General features: G+C 42.2%; 1 protein-coding gene across 1 annotated transcript in view; it reads right to left on the bottom strand.

Annotated features, from left to right (window-relative positions):
• MAP7D3 (MAP7 domain containing 3) overlaps positions 1–12,328 on the bottom strand; it is a 43,398-nt gene that overhangs the window by 27,033 nt on the left and 4,037 nt on the right. Inside the window, exons 2-4 of the mRNA XM_065690102.1 lie at positions 3,978–4,079; positions 3,082–3,162; positions 1,477–1,640 (exon numbers count right to left, since the gene is read on the bottom strand). Coding sequence (XP_065546174.1) covers positions 1,477–1,640; positions 3,082–3,162; positions 3,978–4,079 — 347 coding nt within the window. The remainder of the gene's footprint in view (positions 1–1,476; positions 1,641–3,081; positions 3,163–3,977; positions 4,080–12,328) is intronic.

The following is a 12,328-nucleotide window of genomic DNA, read 5'->3' as shown; positions in this document are numbered from 1 at the left end:
TGTAGATGGCATCTTCCTGGCAAGTATTGCCCTAAGATCACAGAGTCATTAGGGGTTGGAAGGGACCTCTAGGGATTATCTAGTCCAACCAGGGAGGTTGCCAAGGCAGGGCCACCTAGAGCACAGCTTAGCTGTTTTGAAAGTGATAGTTTTCTAATGTCAGAGTACCAAAGCCAAGATCTGCTTCCACTTTCTGGTTGAAAGCAAGGTTTACAGGTCAAGTGCACACTATTTTCCCCACCTGCTGGATTCTTCATGTGTAACTCTATGGACAAGGTCAACTTCCTCCAAGGACTTGGTAAAAGACAAGGTTAACACCAAACACTCATCAGCTAGCCCTTGTCTTCTCCATCCCAGTGGCCACTTACAACATCCTCCAAATTACGTGAATAAATAGCCTGAGGGGCAACACGTTTTGAAGCAAAAGGGATGCTTTTTACTTAAAGCAGTTGCTTAAAGGGATGAGACTGCACTGGACTGGATATTGCAGTCAAGGCCCACCCAAACATTTCTGCTTGTTCCCCAGCAATGTGAACTATTCCATGAAGTCCAAATGGAATATCAGTCTGAACACACCCAGAAGCCAATTACAGATAACCAAACACCAGGGCAGAACACTGCCAGTCAGAAAGGGTAAAACAGATGTATTGGTAGAACAATGCGACAATGGCTGGACTCCAAGGGCACAGCCAGGCCCTTCATCAATGACCCACAGCAACTTCTTACAACCAGCCTATGAAAGCATACGTGGATGCCATGCCTTTACTGCTGACACCCTGGAATGAACCCTTTCAGCACCTGCATCACATTTAACACACATTAGCAAATCTACTCTTCAAAAGGGATGGCATAACTTCACACATTTCTTTCTACTTTCAGCTTCTACCAAACTGCAATGAGCTCTGTAACTCAAACACCGCTCTGGTGGTTCACATGCAGTCAAAGCAAAGGCAAATTGCCAAGTAAGAACAGTCAATACACAGATCAAAGCAGCAAATGGTAACCACACATATAATATTATCAACTGCTCAACATACACAACAAATTGTAATTGAGAAGTGAAAGAACATGAGCCTCTTGGACCACAATGGGGCTCCCAAGAAGCAAGACAGAGAACTAACAAAAGCCTGAGACATGCCAGCCATGCTGATTTACAAACAGGATCTACAAAACACACTGAAAGCAAGCTAGAAATCTAGCAATATGGAGTGAGATTTTTGCTCATGTGAAAAATAATCAGTGGCCAAATGCAGCTGCTGAAGGCCTGAGTACCTCAGGTATAGCTAAACCTAAGCCTGGGATGGGTAAGGAGGACATGCGTCTATATAGCCCACTACACAGACGTGGACATATTTTAATGTTCTAATACACTCCCTATTTCCATAACTTCCTATTTCAAGTCACTTCAGAGCACAGTAACGTAGGAAAACAACGGAGGATTTTCTTTCCGACTACAGAACTTTTGACACGTAGTACCTTTTCCTCCTCGATTTTTTGTTTCCTCTTTTCTTCTACTGCTGCCCTCCGTTGCTCCTCTTTCTGCTTCTGTTCTTTTAGCTTTCTCTGCCTTTCTTCTAGCTGTTTTTCATACTGGAGTTTTGCTTTTCTCTCCTTCTCCAGGATCTGCGTCTCTCTGGCAGCTGTAGGTTTTTAAGAAAGAATCAGAATCAAACTTGACTATTCACTGATATTACAACACAACTTACAGGCAAGAGATTACCACAGAAAACTATCACCGCTTAAAGCTAGAACATACAGCAAGATTACCTTGCAGAGCTGGATGACACTGCACATGACAACAGAGGAGTCTAATTCTGTCCCCAGGTTAGGCTAGAATAACCTTTCCTGCCATTAGACTTTACTGCCTACACAGGAATGTCAGGATACACATATACCCTCTATTAAGCATGTATTTTTTTCTTCCCATCCTAAGACCAAAGTCTTTGTCATTAAGTAGTAAATTCAGCACCAAAAGGCAGAATTTTCTATGTTGTGCTTTTCCTTTCTTTTTATAGAACAAAATACAGTGGAAAGCTTTAGAGCACTGAGATAGATGGGAAACCCCCCCTAGTTACTGCATCCGAGGTCAAAAGAGTTGTGTCACTATTCTCCACAGCCTCCGCCTAGGAGCAGCTGCCTGAAGTTCAACAGGAAGCTGCAAGCCCTGTGACAAAAAGCTCATGGTCGAATACACACAGTGGAAGTATTTTCCATGGCTATGCAGATTAAATGACCCAAGAGACCAGATAATTACACCAACAATGCAGTACCTAGATATAAGATACAGATATAAGGCAGTATCTAGATATAAGGCACCCAAAATAGTGAATTTATCTGTGTCCTAGTCCTGTCCTCTCCCCATGTTAGGATAACTCAATCATTCTCACTGCTTGGCTTTCATGTTAAGAAACTAACGTACTGGGCCAGAGAGAAACCAATCCTCACAAGCTGGGAGACCAAGAACCAGAACTGCAGGGCATCCTGTGACCCTTTCATCTTGCTGCACATACATGCACCGATTCACATCACAAACAGCATAAAGCTGGGCAAGTTTATGCTCTTCGCTGGGTCTCTGATTCTTTGCTAAGATAAAGTGTATACTGCTGACACTTCAATCGAGGAGCCACTGCAGCGTGCTAGGAAACAAGGGAAACACTGTTCAAGGCAATCAGGGCATTCAGCTAGCTAAACCTTTTTTATCTACTCTGAAACAGAGTTCCCCAAACCTCAGTCTTTAGGGCTACAGGAAGGAGTTCTAAAGCTAAAAGTTTTACTTTGAGGAGTGGTTTTGGTAAGGCTTTCAGTAAGAAACTGGCTAAATTTATTTGCTGGTCACTCAGAAATGGAAGCTCAGAAGTGACATACAGCTTTAAGAAGCCAGAAATCTCTAGAATGTTCTCCATTCCAATCTAATAGCTCTTCATTCAGGTTCACAGATGGTCACTGATGCAAGACCAAGAGCAGACCTTGCCTCTTGTCCCCAGCAAGCTGGAAGACGTGACTGAACAAGGAGTAAGAAAGTTATTCCTTTATCACAGACATTGAAGGAAATGGTGTTTGAAATGAAACATGAAAAAATACCTTGTTGCTTTTCCCGCTCTTCTCTACGCTCCCTGGCCAGTCGTTGTCTTTCTTCTGTTCTTAGAATGGAACCATCTATCACTGTCAAAAGGAAAAATGAACACACACAATTGTCAGTCATTTCAAATGTTCAAATTTAAGTAAAGGAAAAGATGAAAGTCTTCGCTGTCAAAAGGATAATGGAACTTCCCAAGAGGGACATACAGCACCAAAGCACTGCATACTCTATACAGAAAGAGAGTCAAGATGTAATCTGGAAAGTTCATAGGAAGCTGAATACTCTCCTTTTTCCCTTTTCCATTCCCTCAAAACAACCAATCCACTATTCTTACTAGGTACAGCAGAAAGTAGCCACAATATTAGAAGGCCCAATGCATACAGCCAAAAGAAAGCCTGAGCAGAAGTCAGATGTGTGAGAACACACCCATTCCAAAGCCACTTCTGATCCTCGTTCTTTTACATATTAATTCCTGTGATCAAGAATTACAGGAATCCAGGACAACTCAACCTGAGAACAGATAATTCACCCAGAATAACCAATTCAAAGTGCTGTGGGATAGCTAGTTTGCAGCCTAAGCAGAACCAAGATTCCTTAAGTCTTTGTAGGTATTAAGACTAAGATTTCAGCAGGAAGCGAACTGGTAACCTACTGAGAGCACAAAACCAACCCCATTTATCTTTGTTGTTATGCTCTGCTGAAAAGACAGGCAACTTCGCCAACTGAACTGTGAGCAAGCCAAGAGCAAAGACCTTCCATGAATCCCTGAACCACTGATGAGGTGCTTTGTGCTCTGATGCCTCCTGAAGAAAGAGCATCAAACTTCTTCTTAAAAGGAGTTTTATGCATTCCCTTGTGAACCCAGTACTTCATTAAGAACAATGACCAATAATTATACCTGGTTTAGTTGCTGTCTTTATATTTATTGAGGTCTGAACTGCAACAGGGCTAATGCCACTTTGGCTTCTTCTTTCTTCTGCTATGGCTTGGGCTGCAGCAACTGTGAGAAAGAAGAATTCCACTGTAAGAAAAGCTCTACAACCAAACCCGATTAAATAAATAGCTAAAATAAAGACATAAATTTCTATCTGAGGTTGCAAATACTTTTATTAAATAACTACCCTGGGGTTGATCAACTTGTAAGAGGAAAAAACAAGTTAAAAGAGACTTCAGATCTGGAACAGATCTTTCTATGTTAAAAACACCAGTTACAAACCCTTATGTTTGAAGATGTGTAGCAAAGAACTAGACTTTCCAAACTTGTATATGGAAAAAAAACAGTATTTAGCAGTTATGAGTCTGACTTACACTTAGTAATAAAAGCTCTTTGCTACCATACACATATCTGCAGACTGAACACACAGATGTAGTAGTCGATTAGCACTGGTAGAATCATCTTCTTACAAAGACCTTTCATTATTTCATGGTGTGAAACAGAAACTGGCTTAGCTGCAGAAAGCAAACCATTAAGGGATGCTTTACAGTGGACTTCTACACTGGATCTTCAAAAATAAACTCTAATTATAAATTAAGACTCCAAACCAGTAATTGGAGCATTTGTGCAGATGCCCATTCACCTTACGGGAGTTTCACCAAGGTGAGCACACTGAACTACGGCTCACGGTTCATCACAGAGAAATGAAACGCTGGCAATATTAATTCTGCTAAATAATTAAACCCATTATGAAGTCAAAGAGACGGATTTATACATCGCTTTCCACAGGTTTTCTTTATTTCGGCATCAGGTTTCACTTTAACTGATCACCTTTCAGGGTGGGAAGGTGAAGTGTGACAGGGAAAGCAGGAAGGGTAAGACAGCATCACCCCACTTTCCTGCACAGCTTTGACTAGGAGCATCCTTACAGCAGTGACACCTTGTCCTCACCTTGGCTGGCAGATATGGGGAGATCAACTTGATTCGTACAGAGGAAGCAAGAGAACACACCATGCAATCAGCGAACAAGAGAGAAGTTGATGCCTGTCTTAAACATAAAAGGCAACCCACAAAAGCTACCTATAACATGCCAGGATTTCAACCATAATGTGAAGGAGGAATGGTGTTACTTTAAATATAACACCAAATTCGACAAGGACAGCTTTGCCAATGATCTCAGGCTTCCCTTTAATAGAGTAGTGCAGGATGCAAAGGAGGAAGGAAGAGTCTCCCTCTTCTCCACGCATTGCCATGACAACTAGTTGTGTCATGGTAATAACCCTCCCTAAGGCTGTGTCCAAGAACAATCACCTCAAAGTGTTTAATCTCATGTGATGTCAGTGATAAACGCAGATTACAATCCTTATTCAGCTACTCTAAATTGTCACCCGCAGCTGCTGCCATGTCTTGAATTCATTTTTCATTGCAGCACCAAACAGAAGTCTTCCTCAGTCCCATCCCATACATCTCAGAGCTCTTTTCAGACAAGTCAAGAGACCAGATACACTGCAACACACTAAGATTACCAACTGGCAAAGAGAACAGCTAAAAAAGGCTCACTGTAATTAGTCAAAAAGCTGATTTACACACTGTTACATGTCACATGGATGGGCATCTAGCCCAAAAATGCTACCAACAAAACTATATATTCTCAACACAATTACATGTGAAAACAGCCTGGGAAAAACTGGCCCACTGCAAGCCAGGGCACTTACATCCAATGACACCTTTATAGATCAAGAAAGGATGAAAGAACATGAGCTGCTTCAAATATCATTTCAAGTGAAGCCAATCCCAGAAACCCAGTTGCATCTTCAGTGTCCAGCAGGAAGGGAGGAGACTGAGGGTGTACAGGGAGACGGAGCCAGCCTGCCTGGGAGAGCCCAACAGAACGAACTCACCCTACACCTACACCAGGCTTAGTTAAGACCAACACTGGGATTTTGCCTCAGCTCTCCAGGTTTAAGCATCCAAATTGACCGCAAGAAGCAAGCTGCAATTTAAAGAGGTGTAACATTCACCTTATTTTACTTGCAGAAGTAGTTGATGATGAGAAATCTTGCTGAACAAACCAGCTGTAAAGGATGCAGGGATTATGCCTTTATTTATTCATTTAAAACCAAACACGTGACTAATGTTCATGATTAGCAGGCACTCATTTACAAATGTGTCATATCTGCAAAGCAATTAGGCAGCTCATCTTAATTAATTAAGGTTGCAAAATGTACTATAGAACAGGAAAGTGGGTTACGGAAACAGCACAGCTCGCAAAGGACACAGAGGTGAAAAGAGGCTGCAACTACTTAGCCAAAGGATTTTTTATGTCAGGGTTTTTTTGTATGTCAGTCAAAACAGTCTATGTTCAATGCTTCATTATTTGCATAGCAACAAGGTGCTTACAAATTGGGAAGGAGCAGATTTAAAGGCACCTTCGTGTCACATAGAAGCAATCCATAAAGTTCGCATGGAAAATGAACTGGGGACGACAATAAAACATCATTAAAAGGGGAACAGCCATCCCCCTAAAGATAAAAGAGCTCAGTTTCACCATGTCTCGGGTCAGCAGACAGGCTTTACAGCCCTTGTCAATTTGATGGTAAATTTACAATATGAAACTGTGATTTCCAAACTCCATGTTCGCCTACAGTATGGGAAAATGAACTGCACACTGTTGTACCTTTCAACCTTGAAGAGAGATGTTGTTTTAATATAATAAAAGAAATCCGCATTTTTAATACATTTAAATATTCTTTGGCACAGATGCCTCTCATTTTTGGCCTAGTTTTCCATTATGAAAGCAGCATTTTCCATATTGAAAGTAGCATTTTCCATATCGAAAATAGCAGCTTTCAACTGAGCAAAGCTTCCCTGCAAAGAATTCTCTACAAACTCTTACCTATCTCCGTAAAATAAGCCTAAGACTTCTGTAATTAAACAGGATAGCCCAGGATGGGAAATCAGTTAACAACCATTTCACTACAACCTATATTACTGAGGGGTGCCTGCATGGCCATACTCACTGAACTTCTTGAAGAAGTCTCTTAGAGGCAAACATAAGTCTCACTTCTATTCTGAGCTGCCCCTCCTATAGCAGTCACTAAAGGCTTTCACAGCTATAATTTGTGATCTGTATAATGTGTTTGCTTGTTTTACCGTAGTCTACCTTTAAATACTGATATTAATAGAAGTACAAGCCACACATGTGGCCAATAATAGTATCTGTACTCATGCATAATAAAACAGGTACATAAAATGGTCAGGTAATTTGGGAAGCAGTTTTCCTCCTGCACCCTCATCACTGTTTGGCGCTACGTGTGGGGCCAAGCATATCATGGATAAACCAAAGCAAGGGAAGCAGCAGGAACTGGCTGCTGCAGGAGGCAACGTGCCAGACAAAGCTGACTCCCAATTCCACCTCCCAGCCCACGCTCAGGCTGGAAGTCCCACGCAGGTACAGCAGTGCATCCCTCACTGAGCATGACAGCACTTCCCTTTGCTGATCAGGTTTCCGATATGCCCTAAGAGACCAGTGCTAAAAATAAAACTTTATTCCTATTTCAATCCTTGTACTGAGTTAATACCCTTGGCCCTTGCCAAGGCTGCCAAAGGACCCACACAGTTGCTGTTCTTAAACCTCCTTAAGGACTGAAACAGCTCCATCCCTTCATCTAGCGAGGTTTACGGCTTCCATCTTGGTACCCATGACCCAGCCAGGCACTGCTCCCCGTGCCAAAGCAGAAGGGCCAGCAGAACATGCTGACTTTCACAGCAATCCTTCTGGTTCTTTTGATTTAATGACTCATTATGCAAAGCAAACAACCAAAACAATCCCAGACTAAGCCTTTGAAACAAAAGGTAGGAGGTCTCCTGAATGTAAAGCATTGTTGTGAATCTATGTGTTTTCATAAAAGTTGAAAGCAGGTAACAAAAAGCCAGTAAGAAATCCATAAACTGAAAGTAAGCTTCCAAGCAAAATATCTCCTGATTTTATAGCAAATAGATAACATTTTCATCTTGTTCCACTACAGCAGCTAATGCTTGTCTAGCTGATGGCACTCCTTGTCAGTAACACTGTTCAAATCCTTTTTCTTCCAATCATTTTTGTCCATGTGTTCAGGAATGATGAGGGAAGTCAGCATCCAACTTGGAGATTTCTGTGTGCTGTCTTTTAAGCTGATTTCCATTCATTAATTAACACAGGTTAAGACAAACGGACGCAAGATCATGACAGATGCTATCAAAATCGGGTACCAGTTTCACAGCATTACTCCTTGTTTAAAGGACACCAGAGGAAGGATGCACCCTCACATAAGGTGGACAACACCAACTCCCTAACGATGAACAGCAAAGCCCTGTCTGCATGCACTCCTCCCTGCTCTCCCTCTTCTTTTCGAGTTGATCCTCATGTCCCATCTCGGGGCTGCAAGGACTGACAGGATCCATACCCAAACACGTGAGCCTCCCAGTAGGCACCCTCTGACGGACCAGCTGGAAGGCAGATGGCTCTCCTGTTTTGTCTGGGCAGCCACCAGATGGAAAGCACAGGGATCTCCAGAAAGCAGTGCCTGCTGTCTCTCAGTTTCAGCAGGCCTGAAGAGCTTCCTGTTGTCTCATCCTTACTCCAGGCCCCATTTGCACACTTCCATTCTATACTTATTCCCTACAGGGGATACCTGTTTTGTTACCTTTATGTGCTTTTCTCTCTTTAAGCCAGTTGCTGCAACTACTTCTGTACAAGAATCTGGTTTTCTTCCCAATGTCTAAGGCAGTTTGGGATGGTTTGTTCAGTTCATCACAAGTATCAATCCCACTGGAAAACTCTTGACACAAGCATTCCTTTGTAGTACATGAATGAGCAGCTCCACAAATAACTATTTGAGACCTATTTGCACAAATATAAGTTTTTACTTAAACATCCACACTCAGATAAAGAGCTGGAAACATTTAAGAAACCCCCACATCATCAACAAAACACACCATATTTCCAAGAAGGAAGCCTACAAAGATAGAGCTGAAGCAATCTCAAAGCCACATTACCATACCCATTCAGCCTAGGGCACAATCAGAGAGGCACCAGGAAGGTTGCTAGTTAATTTGTGGGTTGATCTCTGTACACTTTTCCTTAGGGGAAGCACATAATCTAAACCAGACTTGAATGTAACACAAGCGCAGACCAAAGAACCACAATTTGTCCTTGGAAGAATTGGCAGTCATCTCCAAACACTCTGTACAGGCAGAGATGCTGTATCACTGTCTGATAGCCACACTGGGTGAGCACCATCCTTAGTCCAAATGCTAGTCTCTCTACTTAATGGGAAAAACAACTGGGCCTTCTGCTGCATTCACTTTCCCTTTGCACGCTTTTCTTCTCCAGGGTTCTTCCTCACCATCCCAAAGAAACATGGAAAGGCTTTGCATCATCCTGCAGGATCCACTGTTTGGGGTTTTTAATCTTTCACCATCTGTTTTGACGTGATCATATCATTTGTACAAAAGGGTCCTCCTAAGGAGCCACTTCTGCAATTCACACATTGCCAAAATCTCTGTGAGCTTTAACTCGGATCATTCCCCTGTTCTACCTGGCATTAGTTAATAATCTGTTTATTGCATCGTGCTCACCAAGCTTATCTGCAGTGACTCTGCTTAGAGCTGATGTTTCCTGCATGAAGGACATCCAAGCCTCACAGTCCCAAGTGTGTTCTTTAGCAGCCATGCACTGCTGTCCTGTCTTTGCTGTCTGGAAGCACAGTCTTAGTAAGACACAGCCACAGGGAAGCCGGAGCTTTGGAATGGTTGGAGCTCTCATTATGTTTCCCAGTGAAAGAGCAAGGCACTGAGGTTGGGTAAAATTCTCCACCAGAATAAATTAAGGCTGCATTTTTAATGTAAAGAGAATTATTTCTGCACAGTTTCTGTGGGTTGGCAACTCTTCTCACCAAGTGAAAAACAAACAGGAATTGCTTTCATCCACCTTGAGTGACTTCTTTGAAAGCTATATTAGACACTGACTGCAATGCTGATGTAATATATAATGACTAAAACTCCCTTGTGAACCTTCCCAAGTGTAACATAACTCAGTACTTACCTGCTTCTGCATAGAGGAAATTCCAAAGTAGCCTAATACACTGGACTGAAATGAAAGCAGTTTATAGAATAAATATGGTCTTACTTAATTTCAAACGGATTCACTGTGAAACTTAGTAGTTACATAAGTTAAATCCTTATATATGGGTGTATATAGATTAAACACTCCAGAACTGACAGAATTAGACACAGGTTTAACAGCTACAGAAGGATCAAACAGGTAAAATGGTGGAGCTTTTAAAGACAGTGGAAGATTATTAGTACCCACTCTGATGTGCATGTAATTTTCTTTCTTTAACAACACTTTCTGATACCTTGGGAGTATGCGTTTTGTCCCTCACACTGCACTGGTTTAACACATGTCAGAGCAGTCTCACTTCTTACCTGCTCTGAGCAGTTTAGTTCCTACTATCACTGCAGCCCAAGGGTCAGCAAAAGCTGAACAGACAGAAATCAGGATCTCTGCTTAATGCCTCTAACACTAGAAGCTGCCTTCAATGGACTCCCACTCCCTCTCCTGCACCAGCACTGCAAAAAGTAACTTCGAGACAAACTCCTGCTCTCGTCTCCTCTTTCACATCTGTTTTCCCCATTGTATTTCTTTCTCTTATACTGCACCAGCCCTAACACTGGAAATCAGCTAACTTCTATCCACTACTTCCCCCTTTCCTGAGCAGCCTGACTGCTTTTGCTTGCTCCAAGCATGTTCTTCTAAATGCTTTTGTCCTCTTTGTTTGCAGGCTGGCTATTGTTTAATACACACAGCCCAAACAATGCCAGCAAAGAACACAGCCTAGCACTACAAGTCACAACGAACTTGAGACAAACTCTGTGAAAACACCATTTTGAGATTTCTTTAGCTGAAGGATAGCAGCTTCTTCACATGACAGCAGTGAAAACTACTGCTTTTGCCTTCTACACTGGGTGAATTTCTTATGGCAACTTCAGAGCTCATTCAAACACTGTCTGCTTCAGAAGAAGAGGGACCGTGTTGGCATTTACCCCCAAGAGACCAGCCTTCAGAGTCAATTCAGATCACTGAATGCACCAGAACAGTGATATAAGACACCGAGAGGTCCGCAGCGCACGTAATGCAGCAAATGCACCGTCTAAAGCAGAACAGTGATGCAAAATGGATAAAGGGCAAAAGAGACCAATAAAGAGACTCTATTTTTGCTTAATTCATTACCTACTGGAGCTTTCAGAGAAATCTGAAAGGGGACACTTGCTGATCTGGTCTGGAGATGCCTGTCCTTGGTTTTGAATGTCCAGAACCCAACCTACACATCATTGATCAGCACTGTGCTGCAAAAACACAGTCCTTTAAGAAATTCTCTTGGCAAAACTAAGCAGAGGATAAACTTTCAAATGAATAAATGTGTTCTATTAAATATGTTCCTTAAGCATAAAGATTTCTGTTGGATTTCTGTATTCTTGTAGCCAATCCCTCTTGGACTTGGGAGAACACTTGGAAGCTTTAAATCACTTGCCCAGAGAAGGCAATTCACAAGCCACTACAATATCTTTGCTCCCTCCCAAGATTCAGGTCAGTGCATTCAAACAGTAGAGGCTGTCTGTAAATTAAGAGCCAGTTAAGTACTCACAAAGCAGTATTTTAAGAGTTCCCTGTGAATTATGAAGGCATAGAACACTGTGAGGAAAGACCCCTCTGCTAGTGGTACCCATGTTCTTCAAAGCCAACTTCTGCTGTGGATCCTAGAAAGCGGAAGTTTCCAAGGGACTGGAAAATAAAAGTAATTTAAAAGAAAACAAGTGTCAAGCAGCAGCCTTCCTGAAAAGCAAACGCTTGTGGCCATTTCTGTACACTGAACACCGCAGGAACATAGGATGGATGTGCTGAGCCACTACGCGGGCAGCTGAGGCTTCTCTTCCAAACAAGAACACTTGGAGCAACATTTGATCTTTCTTAATGAATCCCATAGTCCAAGTTCATCCCCAGCAACTAGAACAGTCTGAATTTACTGGACAGGCATATGCGAACACATTGAAAACCTCTCATCAGTTAAGAACTACCTGGTTGTACGATACATAACTGGAAGCTAGCTACATGGCACTAAGTTACTTGTGGCAGACCAGGAATTTGAAGACCCTGGTTTGTGTTTAAAATACCATCAGTCAAGATGCAGAGAATATTAAAACATCATTAAAACTGCATGCTCAGAATTGCATTTGTCAGGGTATCCTTTCACAACAGGGCTGCAAGTATCTCC

This window comes from Lathamus discolor, chromosome 9 (assembly GCF_037157495.1).
Source record: "Lathamus discolor isolate bLatDis1 chromosome 9, bLatDis1.hap1, whole genome shotgun sequence".
In the NCBI taxonomy this organism is placed as follows: domain Eukaryota; kingdom Metazoa; phylum Chordata; class Aves; order Psittaciformes; family Psittacidae; genus Lathamus; species Lathamus discolor.
Note: the sequence above shows the minus strand (reverse complement) of the source record. Positions and strands in the feature narration are given on the sequence as shown.